This window comes from Leuresthes tenuis, unplaced genomic scaffold (genome assembly GCF_036924035.1).
Source record: "Leuresthes tenuis unplaced genomic scaffold, fLeuTen1.0.hap1 SCAF_17, whole genome shotgun sequence".
NCBI classification, from domain to species: domain Eukaryota; kingdom Metazoa; phylum Chordata; class Actinopteri; order Atheriniformes; family Atherinopsidae; genus Leuresthes; species Leuresthes tenuis.
Window position 1 is genome coordinate 8,312,724 of NW_027325371.1, and position 25,074 is coordinate 8,337,797.

General features: G+C 40.6%; 1 protein-coding gene across 3 annotated transcripts in view; it reads left to right on the forward strand.

Annotated features, from left to right (window-relative positions):
* The first annotated feature begins 8,755 nt into the window (after positions 1–8,755).
* plekhh3 (pleckstrin homology, MyTH4 and FERM domain containing H3) overlaps positions 8,756–25,074 on the forward strand; it is a 31,174-nt gene continuing 14,855 nt past the window's right edge. For 2 of the 3 annotated variants that reach the window (XM_072369540.1, XM_072369541.1), the window contains exons 1-3: positions 8,756–9,372; positions 14,682–14,737; positions 23,869–23,963. In XM_072369540.1, the coding sequence (XP_072225641.1) occupies positions 9,238–9,372; positions 14,682–14,737; positions 23,869–23,963 (286 nt within the window). In that variant the 5' untranslated portion in view covers positions 8,756–9,237. Of the gene's footprint in view, positions 9,373–12,197; positions 12,421–14,681; positions 14,738–23,868; positions 23,964–25,074 lie in introns of those variants that run through there. The other variant, XM_072369542.1, reaches the window with a different exon arrangement.

Genomic DNA, 25,074 nt, shown 5'->3' on the forward strand with positions numbered 1-25,074 from the left:
TTTTAGCCATCAAAATACAAAATTCCTTTGTATAATTTATTAATCTTTAGGTGTATAGACTGATTGAGGACCATGCTCCAAATAAAGCACAAAAATACTCAAAGAAAGCGTTAAGATGTGCACAGATATGCATCCTCTGTCACGGTTTTTATGTTTGTCCTACTTTAAACTAAACACAAAACAAAACACTTACTGTAAAATGTCATGTCTTTGTTTCCATCTCATGTATTTTAAAAACTTATACATATAAACAAACTGACAGGTGGAGACCTAATACGCTTGTGTTTCTCACAGGCTTGGGTGGATGGGGTCAGATTTGACTTTGCTCTGCCCACATTAACACTGTGTGAATTTTCCATAGGGGTGCCACTCTACATGTCCCATTCAGGACATGTTCTCACAAACAGAAATACACTTTAAAACCCACAACAACGGGCAGACAAACACACACCTTCTTATGAACAGGGGTCAAGTCATGACTCAGGCCCAGATGTTTCCAAAGGATAATTTTGCTGATCTGTTAGCATGGATGAGTGCTCTTTGTCATTAAGATGAATGAAGGAATCTGTGAAGGTTTGTGAAATGAGCACTGGCTTTATTTTTGTGTATTTGCATGTCAAACAAAAAACAGGAGCATGCATTGCTGACAGTGGACGGTTTGAAAATGAGTGCAAGAAACTGTCAAATTCAGCAAGATTGTGTTCTAGTTTAGACACTGAGAAGACAGCTGTTTATTTTTGGATATCACCTATGGGAACCTGTTGCTGTGTTTGTGGGAGAGCTGTAAACAGGTCTGTTAGAACAGCCTCTCAGGTGTCCATACATCTCTTTGACCTCCCGCTGGTGAGGGCCGATCACAGCTGAAAATAAACTCAGCAGGGGATGTACAAACTGGTAAACTGGTATCCCACCTCTGAAGATGTCCCCCCAGTGTTAGCTCAATTGGTGTGTCCCAGACAGCTGCTACAACCTGTTTGACCGCTTACATGGCAAAGTGGACACACCATCTAATTTAAGACACCAACTGGAGGGGAAAGAAAATGTTTTTAAACCAAGCAATAATTAAGATGAGATTCTAAGAGGTAGAATATTTTTTCCAGTCTCGGGTCTGCACAGGTGCCTTTAGTTTAGCTTAGCCCAAAGGCTGAAACATGGGGAAACAGTTAGCCTGGGTATGTCAAAAACAGCAGAAGTAAGTCTTTAAAACCTCAAATACATATATTTGATATATTTATTACGCCCATCTTTTCAGGTGCAAAGTTCACACATCACCATTTTTCAGGATGGTTATGTGCTCTGCAGGAGTCTCTACAGGTTGACTTGCAGCTTCTCCCTGCTAAAAGTTTGGCATGTAAGTTCATAAAATTGAAGTTAATAAAATGATGAGTTGTCATTTTTCCGTTTTCTGTTTTGTCAGGATTAAACTAGATCTAACATGATGATTAGTGAATCAACCAGGTTGGCCACCAGGTGCTTGTAGATGGATTTGCTTACTTATGGACCAAGCCAAACTTAATTAGCAGAATAGAATAGAATATTTCCTAAAATGCTGGCCTCGTATGTTATTCAAATTTTGATTTGCAACAGTAGCTCTCGAGAAGATAGCACTCTTTAATCAACTTTGTTTGAGCTGTTGCACTTTATTCAGATTCATTTACAATATGTCCCACACTGGCAGTACTTAAGATACCCGCTTATCGAAGATCTGAAAAAAGGGTGCTCCTGTTAATTCAGTGTGTACTATTATGGCCAATTTGTAAGGTTGACTGTGACTTTGTTGTCCATATTCCTCAGGGTGGGAGCTTATTTCCTGAGCAAAACTTACTTTTGCTCTCCAACATGGTCATTGTTTTCTGAAATTCTGTTTTACACCTTGTTTTGTTGTGTTTTAGTGTTTGGGACATTATTGTAGGTCTTAGCTTATGTTTTTAAGTTTCTCTGTCTGCTTATTCTCAACAAACTTGAGTCAACACTAAGTAAATTGTTGTTTTTCTCTGTTTAAGAGCAGGGTCAAATTATTTTTTTTATGTATGGTTGTCATCAAACCATCTTTACACACATGCAGAGCCATGTTAATGCAAACACACGCCTACGTAGATTTTTAAAGTTGATTTATGTGCAGAGGAGACAAGGTAGACATGCACATAATGACAATTGCACAAAGACAACAGCCCAGACACCTGTATCAAGTTTGAATATGACAACAGCTGTGGCTGTGACTTTTGTTTCTGATGTTTGCTGCCAACATGAGCACACATACACATAATAGAACATTCATAGCCATACCCAGTGGTGCGCACACACCACTAGATTGTGTTTTCCTCACAGCAGAAAAGCCGCAGTTATTTAGTCTGCCTCCCAGTTTGTTTGCCCACTGTCTTCTCTCTTTTGTTACTCTGCCTTGGGCTTTGTTTGAAGTGAACTGCTGACTCTCACTAATGACAGTTGCAGCTGGGAGGATGATGAGTGAGGATGAAAAGGGTTGCGCCAAGTGACAAAGTATGAAGGCGGTCAGGTTGGATAAACAGCAATGTGTTCATATTAGTGTTCACAAACTGACAGCTGAATGGTTCTCATCCCATTTGGCTGAAAAAAAACACAGGGAAACCTTGCAAAGCTCACGGCAATGCATAAGGCCTGTTTTTCTTAAAAGTTCTATTTAGCTCTTTTTAAATTTACTTGTGCATTCACACTCTGGGATATCTTGCTAGACGTGTATAATGAATACTTCCCCTCCCAGCTCAGTTCCTTGGAGTTGAGCTCCAATAAAGTACCTTTGGCAGGGAGGTTACAGAACAGCTTGTCCCCTCAATGCTGGGCCCCACTCCACTTGCAGCCTGCAAGTGGGGGTTGGGACATTTGATGGACAGCTAATGGAAAGGAGGGCTATTTCACATAATAATATCAACTGTAGAGACTATTCAATGCAAATACCCTTGTCATCAAGAAATAAATATCCCACCTCTAAAGATAAGAGACTCATCTGCCTTGCCAAGTTAAGACATAGAACAGGAGATCATTAGCTATGACCAGAATGGATATTGTTCCTGATGATGAACCATTAGTGAACAAGCCAAGCCACAGGCCAGGCCTAGGGGGAGTTTGTGGTGTACAGTGTGTGTTTGGGGTTGGGGGAAGTGTGGAAATAAAATACAGCCCTACTCCTCCTTGCAGGGTTCACCCACTCTTAATGTTGCTCTTGGAGGTCACGGCACCTAGCAACAGCCTGGATCAAGCCCTGAAGGAAATATGAGACAACACTCAGGAGGAAACGCACAAGTACACACACAGTTTGTGCAGTAACAAACATCTTCTTTAATACAAACAGAAGGACTACCTTTATTAGTGTCTTTACTTACTTACCAGTCTGGTTGCATGTGACCATTTTTTGCCATTTGTGGCTACTTTGAGAAAAATGAAAATGCGTCAAAGACTACATCTACTCTCTCTCTAGTCAATCTGCCTAGTATGAATAACAGACTTCCATTGTTTGCCAAGCCACACCATATTTGCACTTGGAAGTTAAACTGATTAAAATGGAAAAGGGTCCTAACAAGATAAGTAACCTAGCTCACCATTTATCCTTTAAATCAGTCTATCTTGATTCTTGCTTTGAAAGTACCTCATTGTAATAAAGTTGGTAAGTGTGGAAGATCACAGGGGTGCATAATTCTGTTTTGAGGTGTGTTTTTCTGTAAAGACACTCTAATACATACCAAAGGAGCAGAAGTTTACTCAGTTGCCCTGAGAAGGGCTTCTACCCAGTCTGAGGTAAAGCAGTGGGCACTTTTTCCATATTCAGTAATTATACTGCTTGTACTGCTAAGAACTGCTCTCAAGGCTGATATCTAAACACAGGAAACAAGGGCAAGACAGCGCATAGGCACACAGGGCTAAAATCTTTCATAAAAGGGAGGAGCTGTTCCCAGTGATACTGCAAATCTTTTTGATATAGCCATCTCTTTGGGGCCCTCCTTAGTAACCACCAATCACTTTCATTATGCACACATAAATACATCTACTCAGTTTCCCATACTTTGCATTGGGTGCATTTATATACCCAAGCATGTGTGCCAAAGCACATGTTTGCAGCTGTATGCATAGAAACAAGCACATGTATAGTTATGAGCACACACAGACACAGCTAATCCGGCACAGGTTCAGATTTTGGCATTGTGTCATCAATTTTACATTCAGTGTACTTTCACACACTCAGCATCCTAAAAATAGCTGAAGGACTTTGGCTCTCAGCCCAGTCTCTCTAACTGTCAATATGTTATCTTCTCCCCTGCTCTGACATTCACAGTGTTCAACCTACAAAACCACTACCAGCACCTACACTGACCCAAAACTTAATCAGGAATGATTTTAATTTGGACTGCCACTTGAATTTGAAGTGTTCATACCTAAAAGTAAGAAAACATATTAAGCATTAGTGTCTTGGAAAGTCTTATCAGCTTTTTGGCTCCTCTTTGATGTGAAAATACCAGACAATATGTGGGCATATCTCAGCTGTTTGTTTGCATACTCCATTGTTGTGTCTATTCTATGTGTTTTAGTCTCAGCTCTCCTTGCTGTTTATCTGTTCTGGTTGACTTTCATCTATCCATCTCCTATCTTTCTCCCTGCCTGATTCCAATTGTGGAACTCCTCCACGCTTTGCTTTTGATGGTAGTTAAAGATTACAAGGCTGTTGGCTTTGTGTCTGCTGTTATTTTCATTTTTTGCAGGGGAATGTTTGCTTTCTAAATTCCATAGGGTTGATTGCAGTCCAAAGCTTGTAAAGACTGTGTAACTACAGCTATTTATTGGATGTCACAGATAACGGTCTTGGCATTTCAAAATATTTAGGTGAATATCTTTTTAAAGTCTGATTATATGGCATGTCTCCCTGTTAGAAGATGTTTGAGGTTATTGCCCACATACCCTAAATAGTTGTAATGAACAGCACACAGGCCTTAAAAGAAATTACTCGAAAGTTCTGCGTCTCTCCTTGTGACTAATATACAGTCAATAATAGACCCAAGGTATAATGGAACAAATGATGGATGTCTCAGGTATACAATATCACTCCCTGTCTCCTAAAACCTGAGAGGCGCCATTGCAACATATTACTCATCCATTGCACAAGTCCTGCATGCAGTTTAAGTATTGACAGGCTGAGCCAGTACAACAGCCTAGACTGCTATGGGTCACTGTAATGTAGCCAGGCAAGCAGGGGAAATGGGGAATGTGAGGGGTTAACTGGGACAAGAAGGTCACAAGTTGAAGCTGGAAATGTTTTCCCTCACTTGACCTGCCACCAATACAGTCCTGTGTGTCACACTGTCTCCAGGAACAGATGTACCCAGAGTCGGGGTTACAAACATCCCCCTCCCTGTGGTGTCCCTTATACTGTTAAACACTGTCTCTCAAGCAACAGAACAGGAAGAGAGAGGATTCTTGACATGGTTTCGATATTAGGCCAGCTGTGTCCTAATGTCTGTCTGTAGTGTGATTTGTAAATCCTGTAACAAGAGACGTGTGCAGTTGAAAGCAGATATTTCCAATGACTTTATTGTGTTATTTGATTGATTCTCTGAATCATTATTTCAGCCTATGTTCCACATTAACTGCCTCCCTGTCACAAACAATCCTCTTTCACAGCTGGAGGTTTCACAGTGGTAGCTTCAGGTCAAGTGTTGTGGCACTTAAAGAGCTTCACAGCAGCCCTATTCCATTACATGGGCCAGCAGCCATCTCACAGCAGTCCTGTGTTCACTATATTAGAACCTAAACTTTAGTTGGACCTAAACACACTGGACTGGTGTTAGAGAGGTGTTGCCGCAGCAGGATGAGGGTCAGATATAACACCGAATGAAGGAAATCCTGTCTGAGTCATAGGTGAGGGTCAGTGGGGGCCTGTTCTTCTCCTAAATCCTTAGTTTGGGGTTGTCAGATAAGCTTTCACCTTGGACCTGACTTCTGAAGAGAGGCTGCATCACGAAAGACAGAGCGGCCTTCTTGAGATTTTCACTTAATCTTCTATGTGCATAGCCGAAAAGCAGAAATCTCTGCGGTACACTTTAGATCTGATCACTCATCACTCAGAGAGTAATAAAAAAAATTTGAAAAAAACCCCAAAAAAAACAAGCAGCCCAGACTTCACATCCCTCTCTGTTGACAATCAGTTTGGTTCACCAACATAAGAGTCTAGTTTGTGATGTGGGCTACAGCGTAACAGGATCCTAGAGGCAGAAACCCAAACAGGAGACAGAAAAAAAGTGGATGGAAAAGCACTCCACTGTGCTCTGTCTGATCAAATTGACATGCGCTGTTTTGGTTCTACTATACGTATCTGTTGAAAATGCCATATGCCAGCTCAGCTTCAACAAACTGTTGTGAGGAGTGGTGGGCAGGAAATTGGGGGAGGGGGGTGCTGAGGCAAAGTTTTGTTCCACAGTTAAGAAAAGGATCCTTGAAAGCAAAAGAGTAATGTCATTTAATTTCAACTGTAACAGCGTGAACATGATTCTTCATGGGCTTTTGTGGTAAAATTTCCCATTCAGCTATGACATCCTATTATATTATAAGTTTTGAGTAACTTCACTGTTTTGCCACATTCACACTTCCTGCTCTTCTATCTTGAGGCCAGCAGCCACGCTGGCTTCTGTTCATACTGGGAGCTCAACCAAATCATCTGCCCTACTCCTGATCTGGTGCCTCACCCTGACACAGTGTATCAGGTTATTTTGCGTACATCCAAATGTGTGTACGTGTGTGTGTGTTTTCTTTTTTTTGTGCTATTAGAGAATCATGTGTCATCCTTTGGAAAGAGGGGAAAAGGGGGTGGAGGAAGACAGTGAAAAGACTGAAAGACTTGAACAAAGCTTGTAGGAGAAACTAAAATGCAGCTGTTTCTCCAGGTGTTTCATTTAGCAATGAATAAAAAGTCTCAAATGATAATGAGCTTTACTTATATTTGTAGATTGTATTGATGTACTTTTGCTCTTTGCACTGACTTCAGCTCTTTTAAAAACCATATACGGAGGGCAGGCTTTTCTTTTTTTTTAAACTTTACTAGTGTGGGCTGAGGGAGTGAGCTCTAAAAATAAAACATATGTTCCTCCAGGTCTGTGGGAGCAGGGGCCCCAAGCGTATTGTTTTGGGATATGGGGGAGGACAAGGAGGATCTGGCCTGGAGAGAGATGTAGAGACGGAAAGCGGCTGGTGTAGTTTCAACAAGAGAGCTCTGAAAATACTCTCCCTCCCAAATTGATTTGTGCAGGCTCTTTTATAGTATACTGTGTATGCTTAAAGAAAATTTAAATAAAGTAAGTTCACACACTTTCAAATTTTCTTCTCTGAATGTGGGGCAGTATGTTAGTGTGTGTTTGACTTGGACGTGTCTGCCTGAGATGGGGTGAGGGGTGGTCAGGCTTACAGTCCCTAATATCAAGTACAGCCCAGCTGAAAAGGTGGATTTGTGAGTCTTTGTCTGTTTATTTACGATATGAACTGAATCATAGAGGAGTATCCATTAAACAGCAGAGGACGGACCAGCAGCTAAAAGTTCCCCTTGGTGAGGAATGAGTTAAAGACAGCTGACTGAGATGTGTAGGGGGAGTCTGCAAAGAGTAGAGAGGGGAAATGAAGGGATATTAAGGGAGAAATAAGCACCAGTGCCGGTAGGGCTGGATAAGTCACGTGTTTGGATTTAGGACCAGTCCACATATCTCCTTCTGCTGCATCTATGTAGACTGTTTAGCAGGGTGGAAGAGGAAAGAGTGAGAGAGGAGTGTGTATGTGTGTGTGAGCAAGAAAAGCAAACAAAGGAGAATAAAAGAACATGAAAGACAGAAAAACTTACGAGTGTAATAGAGCTCATACAAATACTAGTAATGTCAAATCAAATACTGAATTAACTCCTCTTCAAATAAAGTTGGCACTAATGAGGCTTTTTTTGTCACTTTGGTTACAGAAAAGATTGATTCGTAAGAAAAGCTGTTTTTCTGTATGAATCTTTTCCAAAGATCACCTTTAATGTGACCTTAAGAAATTTGTGCAAGCGTGCTCCAAAATCTCAAGGTAGACACATAAAACTAATCTCCATGTATGCTGACCAGGAGAAAACCACTTCATCAAAGACGCAAATACAAGTTTGCCTAGACTATACAAAAGATCTCCTGATAAAAATAAAATATAGCTTTTGGTCATCAGCTCCGTGGTTGGATAATATTAAAAAATTCCTGTTTTAACCCAGGAATGTTAATTTTTCCTGATGAAACACCCCAGGAACAAATACATGCTGAATAATAAGTATTACATTCCACAATTCTAAAATACAAAACACAAAAAAATGTAAATAGACCGAATTAAAATTGTGCTTTTACAACTGTCCTATGTGATTCTAACATTGATAGCTTTATATGCATTTTCATTATGCTTTAGCATAACAATCTATGACATGACAGGGAGATTTAAAAGGCTACACGGAACGTACAAGCGGATTACTGAGGAAAACAGAACGATACGAGGCAGTGCATGAATTCTACTGAGAAAACATGAGTTTCTAGTGTGATTAAAGAAATACTCAGTATGATGTGTTCACTGTCACCTACCACAGTACGTCTGATGCTCCTTCAGACGGCGGGGCGTGTTTATGAACGTGTCACACCGGGGAGTGTCTGCGTTAAGCCAATCGTCTATTAGACCTGAGGTCAGTGGGCGTGGTTTAACTTCCCACACCATCCCGACCCAGCTGCTGCACGCTTTTGTTTAAACTCTGAAGTCAGCCTGTCGTGATCAACTTCGCATTTACGTTGCTCACCAGTTGTGCGTGGAAGATGTTGCAGAGACACTCTTGTCAAATACGACTCGATGTAGTTTGAACCCACAGCGCTGGCTGGGAATAATGAGTTAGTTTAATCGTTTTTTCTTACGATTCGGTCGTTTGAAGTTCAAATTGGGCAAGTGTGGTGAACCAAGCAGCTGGACACCTGGAGGAGGGAGAAGATTTCCCTTGAATAACTTGGTTGTGTTGGAGAATGACTGTTGTCATGTACACTTATTAGATATTCTATATTTCCATGAAGAGAAATGAGAGAGTAAGTTTATGTTTTTCTTCCTCCTCCTCGTTGGACATCTATGGAGAGGGGACACTGTATGCTCTCACGCAGCTCTTGGACTCACTCGTGGCGTGAACGTTGAATCCACCGACCTGGATAGCCATAAACGACACACTTAAACCTAATTTGAATGCCTTTGCAAGGAGTTTGCTGGTTTTTGTGCTGCAGGCAGGGCTTCAGTTTGCTGGGACGGGACTATGGGGAGAAAGAGGAGGAAGAATCTTTTGAATTGCGCAACAAGGAGGACTTGACTCCCAATGGACGGGTAAAAGCTCTCCACCTGCACTATTTAATACTTCCTGTTCATGAATACTTTTAACAAACATCCCATCATTGTACCAAACCTGTCTATTTTTTAAATGACGCCACTGTACTTTGTTTGTTTTGCACACTAAACTTGGAATTTGAGGCTGTTCAGACAGTTATACTTAGAGACCTTGATTTGAAAATGATTACCTTTGAAAAGCAAATATTAGAACTACAAGGTGTGATAAGAAATGTAGCCTTTGCTCCTAAGATTGTACCTCTGAAATGACGAACTGCAATGCTCACATGTGAGTACACACATTAGCAGTTAACTTAGTTGGAAACATAAGTTTGCTCAGTGAAAAACCTTTGTCATTCTGTGCAGCCCAGTTTGACACGGCTTTTAAGGCATGGGCAACAATGAGCAATCCTGCACATATGCTCTGATGCAAGCTGTAAAACTCAGTGAGTTGAACTGATCTTGTGTATTTGGCCTCCATCCACTCAATTGCAAATAAGACGGTGGCCTTGTCTCCTCTGTAATGTTAGTCATCTGATCAGGCACAGAGAGTTCAGCATTGTCCACCCACTTGTGAGGGGGCATTGTTGCCTCGAAATGAGGTAGGCTTTTTCTGTATAAGCCAACATGCATCTGTTTATGTACAGTGTCTTAGAAAAATCCACCCCCAAATATTTATCAGGACTTTGTGCTGTTACACTCAGCAGACTCATTCTTTTAATATAAGCTTCTCATAATTTTGGCGTTAGTTTTTTTCCTGCTGGGTTGAGACTTTGCAAATTAAATTAATTCCACCCTCAGTCACAATTTGTATATCCTGCTTTTCTGTTGATTGGCCCTTTTGTGTGTTTGCAACCATCCAGTACAACAGTACAGAAATTTGCATGAAAACGTTGGGGACAGATAAGTTTACACGGTTATTGGCTCAACAGAAGTCTAACAGCAACCAACAACCAGCAGATAAGAGCACCATTTGTTTCTAAGGCTTGTTCAGTGAGATTCTGGTTTGTAGCAGGCTCAATGTACCATCTGGCTGACCATTGGTGGTAAGAGGAATCCAACTGTGCTCCATATCAGCAATCAATACTCGATCACTGGAACATGTCCCAGTGGAAAAGGCCTTCTAAAGTGAGATCTTTTTCCTGTAACTTTCCTGGATCCGTCGTTAAAACCCAACCTGTTCCTCTTCTTGGTGTTTTTGGTTTAATGTTTATTGAATTGTAGACTGATTGGAGAACAGCGGGCACTATTAGATGACTTTAGTGAAAAAAATGTTATCTTAAGAATAAAGATAAAGGGGATCTATGTTGCTTCATCTGACTCATAAATCATAGACATTCAATCCTAAAGCCCTCCTAGTTGTCATAAAAGTAGCCCAAACAACACAATTACTTCCTTCTTAGTTTGGGGGGTATTTATAGATGTCTTTGCTTATGTGAGCAGATGTGACAGGGTAGTAATTGGAACAGAAAAATCCGTTTTAATGAACTTATAATAAAGTTTATTGATGTTTAGTTTTGTTAGTCATAAGCTTTCAATCACTGCATATTGAGCTAAGCCTGCTGAACACAGGGCTGTCAGAAACAGTTGAAACAGCCTGGTCTGATGAAATACCGCATGAAAAAACATCATGTTGCTTGTTATTACTATGCATTCTTGTTTTCTGTGTCATTGCATGATTTGACACCCTACTCTGTATTTTTACCCTAACAATTTAGTTTTTCCATTTATGCTTAAAAAACACTCAACTTTAGAGTAAATTAGTAACTATAGAGTAAGTGAAATATGATATGTCTAAACTGTGATGCTATTTATATGAAATACCATCAGATCATGTTTGTTGAGATGCTGATTTATTGAAACATCTGATCTTTTCAGCCATGGATACGACTCCAATGATGCCCAATTATTTCTGCTTTCAAATTAATTTTCTCTTACTGAATATATTCAAAATTGTGCTGAAAAACTGAGAATAACTCTGCTGATTTCTAAAGGGATACCCAAGTTTGGGAACCTCCTTCTTTTGTCTTTAGATCTGCCCTTCCTTCGAGAGTTATGTTACATCACTGATTACACCCTTCCCTCTATCGATTTATGCCCGGAAATATTCATGAATATGAATGGACTCATCTTGAGCCATAAAATGTCTGCTTCTATTAATCTGCATGATGTATATCTCTGTCCTCTGTCATGTGGCTTATCAGGTTACTTCTTAATGGAAAGGACCACTTTATTGACTGTTGTAATCAAAGGTGTTTTGTCAAATAATCAAAAGGCAGTGAGCCATTCTTTTTGCTCCACAGGACTCATTTCCAGGTAGATACACCCATATGTAATGGAACTATTGGTTATTAATTTCTTAATGCTTGGAGCCTTGTTCTAATTGACCAAAAAGTGTTTCCTTTTGGGCTATGTCACTGGTTTATGCCAGATATTGTAAATTTGTGTCAATAGTTCATGCTTTGCTTGTGAAAAAGGACATGGCTGAACCATTCTAATATGATTGACTAATACTAAGTCTAATTTACTAGAAATCGTAACACCCCAAAAGCTCCAATTCTCATAATATACAGATGTAATTTGGCTTTTGATTGATTGAGCATTGGATACAGGGTTAAAGATGGTCTGCAATGATTTCCAGGGAAAGCCCCTTGAGGCTAAGTTTCATTATTTACTCAAAGTTCAATTTCATCCAAAGCTTAACAAGTTAGATTTTCAGGCAGCAGGTCAGACCCCCTCTTGTGTATATATGTTTTTCTTTTTCACTTTATAACACTGACATACTCCATTTAGTAGGCTTCTCCCCAGGGATGACCATAGTGACCCACATCTGGTGGAGTCTCCCTCCTGAAGACATCCAAAATCTTCACCACAAGCTGCATTGTTTTCCAGCATTCTGCCAAAGCATTTCATAATGTGCGGCATCCACAGTACCAAAGCCTTAGGTGACATGTATGTCTTTGCCAGGACCCTTATTACTTTGGTTGGAATTATTATGAGTCAGCGCGGACACTTGTGTAGTCTTGGCTCTGAAGAGCACAAGGCCATGTCAGAACCTTTTCCCTTCATGTTTACAGTCCTCATTCAAAGAAACTGCTCTTCAGCAGCTGCCCAAACAGTCACACTGAGCTGAATGCCTCCAGTGTTGGGACCGCTTGGCACTGATTTTAAGGACAGGACATCCGTCATTCACTCTTCGTTCCATGTTTCCTTTTAAACTTTTATTCAACTTTTATGTAATGTTAAGTCACATTTACCAATAAACTTTCACCACAGAGTGTGTAGACCTGGGCAGTTCAAGCAGCGCATTCTGTTGCTTGGAACAGGCACAGTCCAGCTTTGGTGAGAGTGGGTCCCATTAACCATCACTGCTGCCCTCTGCCTTCAGAGGTGTCATGGTACGCTGGTTTATATTTGGTTTCCGTTGCGTCTCTGCCTCACCACCTCCAGGCCACACATCTGGTCTTCAGGCCGACACTAGCTGAGCCCAAGCATTTCCTCCCGGTTACTCAGCCTCCCAGGAGAGCTGAAGGGAGAGAGAAAGAGAGCAAGAGAGGAGACTGGGGAAAGCGAGAGCGGAAGTCAGCCACGGAACGAACACATCACGGCATCTTTCCCTCTTTCCCTCCATGCTCTGCTCTAGTCTGGAGTGATTCATCCTTTGCCCGTCCAAAGGGAAATCTTTTGCCAAGGCTCTGCATTGCACGCTATCCTCGTTCCTCATCCCACAGCCCATTAACTGTATTGGATGGCTGTTTTTCTGTAAATTGTCACGTTTTGTGGAAAATTACTCAAAATATTCCGACTTTATCTGCCTCATTGGTTTATTGATCATCTAATCAGTTTATATTATGAAATTATTGCTTGTCTGTCGCTGATTTTATTAATGTTGATTTGTTGTTTTTAGTCTGGACTGTCTGAGTTTTCTGGGGTAGTTGACTTGGCTAAAATGTTCACTGTATGGTAGTCAGAATGGGGAAGGTAATTGCCAAACGTACTGTCTCCCATTCATAAGTAATTTTCTGACAATGTTCAGTTATTCTTGCCTCTCTGGTTTGGCATTTACAGCACCTCCCTCGTGTTAAACATTAATGAGATTTCATTATGTATACCTTAATCATTATCTAATATCCCTGTGAGTCCATCTGCTTTACATTTATAATGCAATGTCTATACTGGCGCTATAAATTTGCAGTTCATGTTTTCTTTGTTATTTTTGAGACTTCTAAAAAGAAGCTGTGGACTGTTTTTGCGGGGCAAAGGCTATACTTAGGATAGTTTGCCCAGTAGTATAGCGTGGTGTGTGAACTATGAAGGGGCCCATAACTGACCTGGATAGTGTTTCAGGTAGGCCGAGTTGGGCCGGGGCAGCCACAAGAGCTGGCTCAAGGCTGTGGTTCACAGATGCAACACGCCACACCATGGGGACACAAAGTGCTGCTCTGCACACCAGGGAATTGGTCCAAACTGCGTACAGGCAAGCTCTGATGTCTAATGGGGTTTTCCAAGGTCAGGTTGGGAATCTAGGGGCTGGAGCACTGTGAAAGGAAGCATCCTCTCCGATTTTCTACTTAAGAGGGGAGCCATGGAATGAAAAGCTCATTGTTCAGACTGTAAAATTTGATTTTAAATGTCTGCCAGTGTCACCCTCACTTAGTCTGTGGCAGCACTCACTTCAGAGTCCACTCAATTCTAATTTCCTGTGATCTGTTATGAATAACTGCTTTGCTAATATGTAGCTATTGATTGATAATGAAGCTGTTCATCACTTTATCATTATCATCTGTAAACCAATAATTGTATTAAATGTAGTGCTGGATGTAAACAGCCCTTTATTTAGCGATGTCTCTCTGTCATATTAACAGCATTTCTACCCCAACTTTTGAGATTGCAGTCATAGCAGAAGCGGTAGCCTTCGTCTTTTCTAGCCACAAGTTTATATTATTTTGAGGTTAACCTAAGAAAAATTACCAATCTGAGTTGAAGCATTTCAGAAGTGTGAAGATTGGGGTGCATGTGGCTGTAGCATGAAAGATCCCTCTGTTTTGAGCTCTTACACTAAATTAGCCTGTTTTGCCTGCCATATTTCTCTCCACCAGCTTACCCTTTGCATGTGAAAGCCAAGCATTACAGGAACAGAGCAGCTATGTGCTGAGGCTGCCAGGAACAACTGCATGCTCTACTATAACATGGCCACTGAAGGCAATCCATTGAGAGATCACTCCAACCTGTGGATAGTTCTGAGGACAGACTACTGTTTGTGTTTCATTATCATCTATTTACCCATTTCTCTTTCTTTTGTTTTTCAGAGTCCAGCTGAGGTGATTGTTTCTCAGCCAACTTGTACAGCTAATGGAACAAATGGGTAAGGAAAGAAAAAAGCAATTTCCTACAATTTTTTTTAGGAAGTTATAGTTCCCTATTTAACTTGTATACTTCCTCTGAGTGCTGGGGATTTCTGTATTTATTTCCAGGCAGTAACAATTGTCAGTACTTGGTTTTCTACTTTATCGGCAGCATTTCATGAGGTGCTACAGGTTGTTTAGTTTTTACTTGTTATTCTCTTCACTGTTTTAGTTTTGCCATTCAGAGATACTCTCAGCTGCCATTTGTAGACTATATGTCATCCTTAACCTAGACAATCACGCCTGATCACATTTTGCCCCGCTTCCTCATGAATTAAATTACTTTGACAGTTCAAAGGTTTTTCTCCCAGGCTGTTGGTTACAGGTACAGTATGCGTTTCGCAAATAGTACAATTCAGATGGTCAGGTCATTGACGAGTTATCATTGGTGACCGTGAAAAGAAAGATTCGTGGAGGGCTTGATCCAGACTATTGGTGCATGGCTGTGATCTCAGACAGTGATGAAGCCAGGCTTTGCTTCTTTCTATCTCTGGCATCATGCCCTTATCGCCCCCCATTCATTCCCCACCGATGTTCCCTCGTCCACAATCTCTACTGTACATCTGCCGACTCACAGGCAATGAGTCACAAAGCTAGACTTGTAGAGCTATCGCACACCACACATGAATAGACCAGGGCCTTCAACAACTCTCAACAAGAATAGAGCTGCCGCAGGAAGTGGGAAGGTGAGCTGAAGCAGAGAAATTTTGCTGCAGTCATACAGGACACGTTGTTTCTGGAGGCTTTGAGGAGGGGGGGGTGAAGACTGGACTGCGTGACTCAGTCCTACATCAATGGCACTCCCAGAAGAGGTGTGGCTCAGATGTCTTTTTTGTGTGTCAGTTCTACAGCATAGTGGCAGTGGCCTTGGGCGACATGGCATAATTAACTGCTGGTTTTGAAGGGAGTGTGTTAAAAGACTGACTGTAATCATCACACTGAGTGCAGAGATTAGAGAGCGTAGTGCTTGGTCATTACCTGGCCAACTTGAGGACACACCCAGAAGTTCTTTTTTACTGAAGAATGACAAGCGAGCCTCTGAAACGTTGGCATCTTGTAATGTAGCAAGTGGTGCCAAATATTTTTATATAAAGTCTTGTATAACTGGCAAGGCATCTCTGGTTTACTTTGTACTTTTACTGAACTGCTGAATGGAACTCTTCAGATGGTGACCTGACCCACATGTAATGTTGATAAACTGAGGGGATTTACATTTGTGTTAAAGAATTGGGGCTAACATGGAAATACTCAGACAAGTAGTCATGGTCTGATGTGGTGTTGAGGGGAAGGAGATCCGCCTCTGTCAAAACTGTGGTGGCTGCAGATATATGCCGGCTCACAGAATCCAAGGATACAACAGTCCTTTCTGTTCCAAATATATTTCTGTATGATAACATTGCATGCAGATACATAACCGGTTATAGTAACTTCATTTTGAAAATACCCTGATATGTCTAAGATGAAGTTTAATGTTGCTCAAAAGGAAATTTACATGTGCACATTTTTAAAGCATTTGTGTGCTCAGAGATATTTTTCTTTTGACAAAATTTACTGTTTTAATCATAAATGTTTTTTACTGCATTGGAACTGTAGCAGTGTACTGTTGCTTTGATACTTTAACAGAGTGAATGCTCTGCGTTCTTGACCTGGCAAACTGCAGCACATTGAATTGATATGGACATATGACAGCCTGGCATGCCTGGCATTTTGGTGTTGTTTACACGTGTTGGGGTCCTCCCAATTGTTGTACCTTGTCAAACATTGCATGACAACTATTGCAAATGTATCAAAAACATAAAAAAAAAGCTTAAAAGTGAAACAAAGAATGTGAAACTAGATAGTTATTTTTGTATGATTTATGCACTGTCTGTATTATAGCTTCTAGCGTTATTCCTTTAGTGTAGCTGTGTTATTTTTTTGGATGCGACACCTACTGGTTAGGAGGATAACTGCAGCAAGTTCAGTCACCTAAAGCATCAGTATAATCAGTTATGGGACTGCACTGACATCACAGTTGGTTTGCAGAATAAGCAGTACATCAAGCATAATCTGCCCATTATGATAACTAATATTATAGTTACATTTTTTTCGATTATGCTGTCTAGGAAGTACCACAACTCAATATTCTTACATACTCAAGTTGTGTTCTAACATTGGAGAAGTAAACTTTTCAGCTCATGAAGTTTGGTTTTTTGAGTTTTAAGCGATTATTGTGGCACTGAGCTCAGGCCAAAATTTGTGAATTGTTTGCCCTGAGCTCTGTCAGTCACAGCCCTTCTAACACAAGGTGATGGTGATGGACTGGTTTATTCAGGCAGACTATATCTATCTTATGTAGGCTTCAGTCTGCAGAAAGCTGCTTGCTCCCTCCTGCTATGCTCATACTCGTCTTACAACATCGCAATTTTTTATACCCTTACTTCACTTTCCTCAGTCTCAAGTTCCTTTTCATAACTTGACCATGGCAAAGTACAAACTGTACCAAAATGAAAATTGACACTTGATCTATCTTTCTCATCATTTTATCCATCCACTTTCTCATTAGCTCCCTCCATCACTCTTGACAGCTCTGAACAGTAAAAGGCTTGAAATTTCTTTTTTGTAGTGGACTAGGAGACCATAAGAGAAAAAGAACAGTGTGTAGGAATGTAATTCATGCCAGTGAATGTATGTCTGTGCGTGTGAGAGGGTGTGTATTCATGAAACAAGTGGGTGTTCGCGTGAAGACTTTAAGACCAAGCCCCTGGTAATTGCGTGTCTGTCGCCTTGTCTGTCAACCGTCGCAAACTGGCCCTGTTTACAGTAGAAAATGCATACTATGTGGAAGGTTTTCATTTTCATCTCAGTGTTTAACTGCTAGAATGACTTCATTCACACTAAAACGTCACTTGCTCTGTTTCATGAAAATTCCTGCTGACAACACACACTTCTTCAGTCACAAACTTAGACTTCCTTTCACACACCCCTCCTCCTCTGGTCTCAAAACATGACTTTTTTCCTCTCCCCTCTGCCTAGTCCAGAATTTCTTGGCAGTGGTCTTGACTAAACAGTGTATTTTTAGCTGGGAGGTCATATAGGCCCAATCTTAATCACCGCATTCCCATTTTCCCACCAGCCCAGTTTCAGCCAGAGGCCCATTCAGCCAGTCCATGCACTGTGGGGGAGGAGATAGGGACTGAAAAGAGAAAGAGACGCATGTCTACTAAGAGGCTCTTTGACTATTTAATGGTACAGTTCGACCTACTGTAATGAGGATTATCTCATAAAATGTGATATATCCTGGATGTTGGTATCAAACATGTGTCATGCAGTTTATGAGCCTTTAGGGGGGCTGGACACCAAGACGTCAGAGTCCATGTTAATGTCTTTTGCTGTCTTTTAGCTTTTCATCAATCAGACAAATTTATTATGTCAACATACATTATCGGTTATATATATCGTAAACAAATTGCTGCAACACATTTGTGCATGGGTCATTTTGCAAGTCTGTGTTGAAAGGACCCGCTTTGTATGCAGGGACATGTTTTCACTGCGGTCACTGAAGCCCGAGAGCAAGGACACCACTTTTCTAACTTTAATTAGTGTCTCAACATCGTAATTAGACCCTGGATTTAAATCAATTACTCATCTCTAGCATCTACCACCAGACTGAGGGTCAAAAACGAATCAACCCATTGTGCTGCTCACACTACTTGATTTAAGTGTGTCACTGTCATTGTCGCTGTGAAAAATCTACTCATTAGTTGTCATGACCTATTTGCAGTATGTTGGAAGAGCTTATATGCTGTTGATTTAAAACAAATCCATAATGCTGTAGTTTAAATAAAGGCATTCACTCAATGTCTATCTAATGGTAACTGCAAGTAAACTTCCCATAATTCACATATTCACAGATGTTGAGTGAAACTAATATAAGTGTATATATTGGTCCTTTTGGCCTGAAGTACTAATTGTCAGTCTAGATTGGTGTTAGTTGCCCACTTCTTAATAACTCAATAGAAACGTCTGTCCAGAAATCCTGACTCAGTGACTCAAGAAAATCTACAAAGTTTGTAACAGATTACAGGTTGTAATAAATTCTTTCCAACAAATTAAGATAGTCAACCATTTCACTGCTCAGAGGAAAGTTGCAAGCACAACATGGCGTCATCCACTGTAAGCCTACTGCTGATCTCTCATTCAACACGCACTTTTTTTTCTGATATGAGTTTAAATTAATAACGCATATTAAACTGATAATAATAATAATAATAATAATAATGAGAATAAAGGATTATAGGTACTCAATTCGGTGGACTCTGGACATTTGACCACTTGTTTGTTTGGTCTTTTGCTGTAACCATCTCTCGCAATTCTTCATCTATGTTGGTACGGTTAAGCATTTAGATTTCCAGTGTTGTTCCTGTTGTCTGACTGTTACTGGCGATGTTGTTGAAACTCGATATGAGCATGACCTTTGTGTCAGTCGATACGTTCTTCCCTTTCTTTTTTTTTTTTTTTTTATTATTGAAAGGTTTTGAAAAAGAAAATAGCTTGTGCATATTCTCGAATAGCCACCTCATGGCTGTTCCGTTTTCTAAAATGCGTACTTTTACCGCCAAAAGCAGAGTGAGTGCCATCAAGCTCAGTTATATTCAAGAGAGGGCACACGTATCAGTGACCAAAATCACCAAACTTGAAAAAGTAGCTCCAAAAACATCTTGATGGCTAAATGGCACCACAGGCCAAAAGGAAAATCCTGGCACAAGTGCTTTTTTCTGTTTAGATCAGACTTGGTTGCTCATAATTCCTGTCTTATAAGCATGACATTAACATGGCGTAAGAATGCAGGATCAGAGTTCTAAACTAGCAGGGACACAAGTATGAGCAGACAGACCTTGCTGGTAATAAGTTTGACTGAATCTGACGTAAGCCTTTCTGTGCAGCCACACCATTCTCACCTTCTGCTAATTCGAAGCATGTGATGGACAGCTCCCTGACACTCCTGCTTTGCACTTATTAGGGTGGGATAACATTCAGGCTTGTCTCTTTCCCTAGTACATGTAATTTGGTGATGTCATGTGATTTCCAGTTAATCCTCTTCCAACTAAACATGATCAGTGGACCAGATTTAATTGTTTACATCTGCATGGGTTTTAAGGATTGTTTATGATATAGATGTTTGACTGTTTCGTTTCTATAAAAATGGGATTAATTTTGTGGGTTTATGTAATATTAGTGTGTAAGTTTGGTTGACCAATGTTATTAAATGGGTGAAGGGTGAAGTAGATGGAAAAGCTCCTGCATGCTACTCGACTGTATTGTTAATATTTTTCTATATCTAATATTTATTTTGCCACTCATATTTGAAGTAAATTTTGTTTTAGTTTTTTAGTTGTACCTGTGAAACTGAAAGAGTAGTGCAAACTAAACTGACAGCAGTAACTGTTTCAATCGATGTTATGAAATGAATAACCACATGGAAACAGTATGGATTTTAACAGAGATGGGTCAGTATTTATTGAACCACTCCCCTGACTGTCAGCTACACACTACTATATTACTGGGCTTCATTGGCCCAACAGTAGACGCCATACATCCTTTCACTTCTGTGCAGCGGACATTACCAGTGGCACAGGATGCTGCTCTGTGTGTTTAGATTGATCATGATAATGTTTCTGTGGCTGCGTGCATATCTTGCAAATCTTTTTTTTTTCCGTTTCGTTTCTGTTCTTTTTTTTTTTTTTTTTTTTTTGTTCTTCATGACCTTCCCCTCATAACTTATGGAGCAGCCAGCAGTATATTGTCTGGTCTGACCATGGCTACAGTGTCTATACAGCCAGGACTTTCTTTTCCACTCTCTTCAACACATTTCTGTTTCCTTTGTTGCACACATCCATGGTGCAGTATAAGAACTAACATGTTGGTGTTTTTAGAAGAAACCCACACAATGTGCTGATCTTAAACTGCAGAGTCGAAGGAATGTCCTAATTTTCAACACATTTCCAGTTTAACAGATGTGTAGTGTGACATTAAGTGATGCCTCTGTGGCTAAGGGTACACCTGGAGGGGAGGTTTAGCAAGAGAGGGAGGTGCTGTCTGTGGATGTGCACTCGCTCTATTCTTCGTGCTGTCTAATCCCCATATCAAATTGTTTCCTGCACTCCACAGGAAGTTGCCCACTAAAGGCCCCACCGTCACGGCCTTTGCTGAGGCTTCTGGGAATGTGGGGGTGGTAGCATTGGAGGGGGGAGTGTTGGAGGTTGGGGTTGTGGGGCTGCTGGACAGCTGTGTAGATCCAAAGCTACCACATCAATTATGTTCAAACATTTGCCCAAAGCTGTAAAACATGTTCCTTTTTTCCAGGCATCTTTTATTTTGTTGCACCACAGATTGCTCTTGAAAAAACAAACTACTTACATAGTACAAAGTAATCATATCATTGAAGAATGCTTCCTGATTGTTTTTATGTTTAAATTTTACAATCGCAAATGCATTTTCCATCACCCATGTTTGAATCTGAACTGTGCCTGTTGATGAATTACTTTCTCTGCTCAGTAACTAAAAAGAATGTAGCGTCTGAATGCTCACTTATTTATGTCTTCTGTTGATTATCATATATTTTGTGGCAAACACAAATTAGTTATTAGTTATTTCAACACTTTGTCATCAGGAAATGTATTCTATCATTATCAGTATAGTCTGTACTGATATAGTGTCAAACCAGTTTATCTTCTTGTTATTACAAAACCCTCCTGTTTGAATAAGACAGCTTGACAACAAGAACAGTTTGTTGTAATATGAGCCACTTTGCTGATCTTTAGTAGTCACAACATAACACTACTGTGGTCTACAACCAGTCTCAAAAAGAGATTGTGGGCATTAGTTTCACTTTTTGGACACAATGGTCAAACTGCTGAGAAAATATTTAGTTTAAAGGTCAGGCATTCTGTGCTGCTAAAGGTTAAAACTGGGGCTTGGTGTTGTACTTGTCTGTCCTTATAATCCCTCTTCTTTCCCTACTTGTCATGGCCCAAAAGATGCAGTCATTTTGACTTTGAAACTGTTTAAAGTTAAAGTTGGGACAGGCTTGTTTGGGGAAAAGAATCTGTAGTTTCCTCATTCCTCAAAAATCTCAAAATCTGCAGACATGATCTAAATTTTGCTTTGATATTCTTCCAATATCGAAGAGAGCTTTTGTGCCACATTTCAAATAATTTTATTTCTCTAAAACTTCCAGTTGACTAGAAGTTTAAACTTGGAATGGTTTTGATTACAGACTGTTTTAAAAAAAAAAAAAAGGATGGATGTAGCCACTTTTTAAAGCCTTCAGTTTGAGTGAGTTGTATAATCCCCCCACCTCCCTACCAAACATAGACACCCCCCCACCCCACACACACACACACACACCGTTCTAATGGGCAGGGAAATTAGCTGTAGAGACCAAAACTGTTGTAGCACGTTGTAAACATGTTTATTTCTGCTTGAGAATTTTAACCAGGGAGTCGAGGGGGATTGACTCTCTTCGGCTTCAACTGTTCACTTGAGCAACTGGAAATTTTGCTCAGTTTTTCATCTCTAGACACTCAATTGAGATCTGGGAGATCTAAACATTGTAACAATAGCACACATTTATCCAATATCTTCAACACTGATATGCTCTATGTGTACGTGCATTCATTCTGCATCCTGTTCTGGCTGCCTGTCTGAGTGAGTGGCTCCAATATGTGTCAGGGGTTATTATCAACCCAAAATAAGTGATGTCCTCATATTTCTGTTTATTTTAATGCATTTAGGTACGGTCTGTACATGCAGAGGTTCCCTGCTGTAGTAAGCAAGCTGGCTTAGTTATACAGCATGACTTAGTATAATATGACAGACTCCTGAGTATCTCTCTCTCCCATGCATTCTGGTGATTCTTTGGACCAATTTATACATGCATACAGAAAATTGGCCCACCATATAGAGTTTCGCTGTCTGAATATCAGATTAAATTAGAAATGCCAGTCAGTTAGAATCAGCAACTGCAAATACACTTGATAAATACACTTACATGTATGCATGATAGGCACTGTTTGAGAAGCTGTGTCACAGGGGTCAACCCGATGAACCACAGGATCAGCTCAGAGTGCGTGGAAAGAAAGTAAATGGTTTCTGCTGTCATGTAAGCCGAGTCAAAGCAGATGAGGCTATATACAGACTTATTGATTAGTGTCGCCTTCCGCGAGAAGGAACCTTATGGAATTATCAGATCAATAACTACATAAATCAGCTGATGAAGGCATAGGCAACTATAGGCCACTAACCCCAGGAGTTGGGGCTTGATTAATTTCTGCAACAGTGATCCCAGGAGGAGCGGAAGGACAGGAAGGAAGGAGGGTTTTGTCTATATACCTCACGTGCTATTTAGAGCCAGGAAATGGAGAAAATACACGAGTAATTAGATAAATAAACGAGGAGAGATAAAACCTCTAAACAATCTATTTGACTGGAAATTGGCCTTGGCCCGAGATAACAAGTATGAATTTGTCCTCGATATTGCTTGACCAGATGCTCAACTGCCACTGCAATTGGAAGTAGCTGCAATAGCTTATTGATGGCGGGACATTAACGAGAGAAGAAAAGAACAGCACTTCAGCAGATTTACAGATGTTTTTGATGTTTATGGTTTTAACTATCCAAGACGTTGACCTCTTGAACCTTCTGCTTTCCCCTGACCAACGTGAGCTGGCTGGCTTGGAGTCAGACCGGCGTCGTCCTGTCACGTTTATTTTCAGTCGCCTGCTCGGCTCGCCAGCCAAAGTGATAAAAGAGAGACGAGCTGTCCACAGTGGCGTGGTATGTATCTGTGCGTGTTTGCGGGCTTGCGTGCTGCTAGGGAGGGAAAGTGGCTAAACGCTGGAGGGCAGATATTTGCGGCACTTCTTCCAATCCCCCGTGAGTGACCCCCACTTAAGAGAGGGTGGTAGTTGGCTAAGAGTTGCATAGTGATGAGAGTCAAAGCCAACAGTGTTTCTATGAGCCAATTACAGTAGCTATCCAATGGAGAGGGAGAATTTACAGGAAGAGGGAATCAGTGTTATTTACATTCTCTGTCTACTCTTCCACGCAGGCACACAGTTTCTCAGTCTCCTGATGAGATGAAGAGCCTGATCATTGAGAAGAATAAGATTGGGATGGAGGAAGAGCCTGAACTCTTGGTAAAAGGTGAGTCTGACTTTCACAACAAATCACACACCAAGATTATCACAGTTACTCAAATCTTCCTTAACTCCTGTGCATTTACCTGCTACAATCCTAAGAGTGATGACAGATTATTCGGTAAATGGATTATTACTTGAATTCATTAGCACAACTTCCTAACATTCACATGCTCTTTGTTTTACAATGATGTGTTGATTTAATAACTTTCCACTTTGAACTGTTGGCTGGTCAAAATGAGCAATTTGAAAACTTCACTATGGGTTCCTGAGAATTGTGATAAACATTTGTTAGTATTTTATAAAGCTAAATGATCACAGATTGAATCTACTTGCTGTGTTAGGTCATGCTGTTCTTGTCATTAAGTAAAGTACATAGTTTTCATCAGCCTGATTGTCTCCTGTCGCAGCTCCACAATGTGCTATCGCTCTGCATCCAACCCTTTTCTGACAACATGTGGCCCACAGCAGCCCCCCTCTCCACCCTCACATCCCTCCTCCTGTAGCTACTGACATTAAGAGCCCTGTCTAGCATGTCTAATGCTTTTGAGGAATGATCTCATGAGATATTTCTGTGCAAATTTGTTTTCTCCTTTCTCTTTTTGGCCGACCGAAAGGGAGCAGTAAAATGCCAGCGCTTAGATATGTTGTGTCCTGTTTGGAATGGCGACAGTCAGATTGCCTAATTCTGACAGCAGTTGCCATGTACCCCTGGCTAGGGTTCCTTGCTCACTGCTCTCCTTGTATCACTACTAGAAGACAAGAGTTTCTTTCTTTTAAATTTCAGCTTCTGCAGCACCACCATTATTCACTGCAGTTCACTACATGTGCAGCACAACTGAAGGGCACCTTAGGGTGTTAGATAATCGCTTTCTCGTAAGAATATGTGTTGAAGACAGCCTCCATTAGATCCTTTTTTTTTCTCTTTTTTTACAGCCGAACATCCTGAGGCTACATGGGGTGAATATTGCCCCAGTATCTTAAATAGGCCACTGACTTTGCAGATATAGACTGATGATGTGAGGATGAATTGTAAAAGCTGTGAGAGTGTAGACAGAAAGAGATGTTGACATTGGTTTATTGACATACTTTTGTTGATTTACAGTTAAAATTACTCC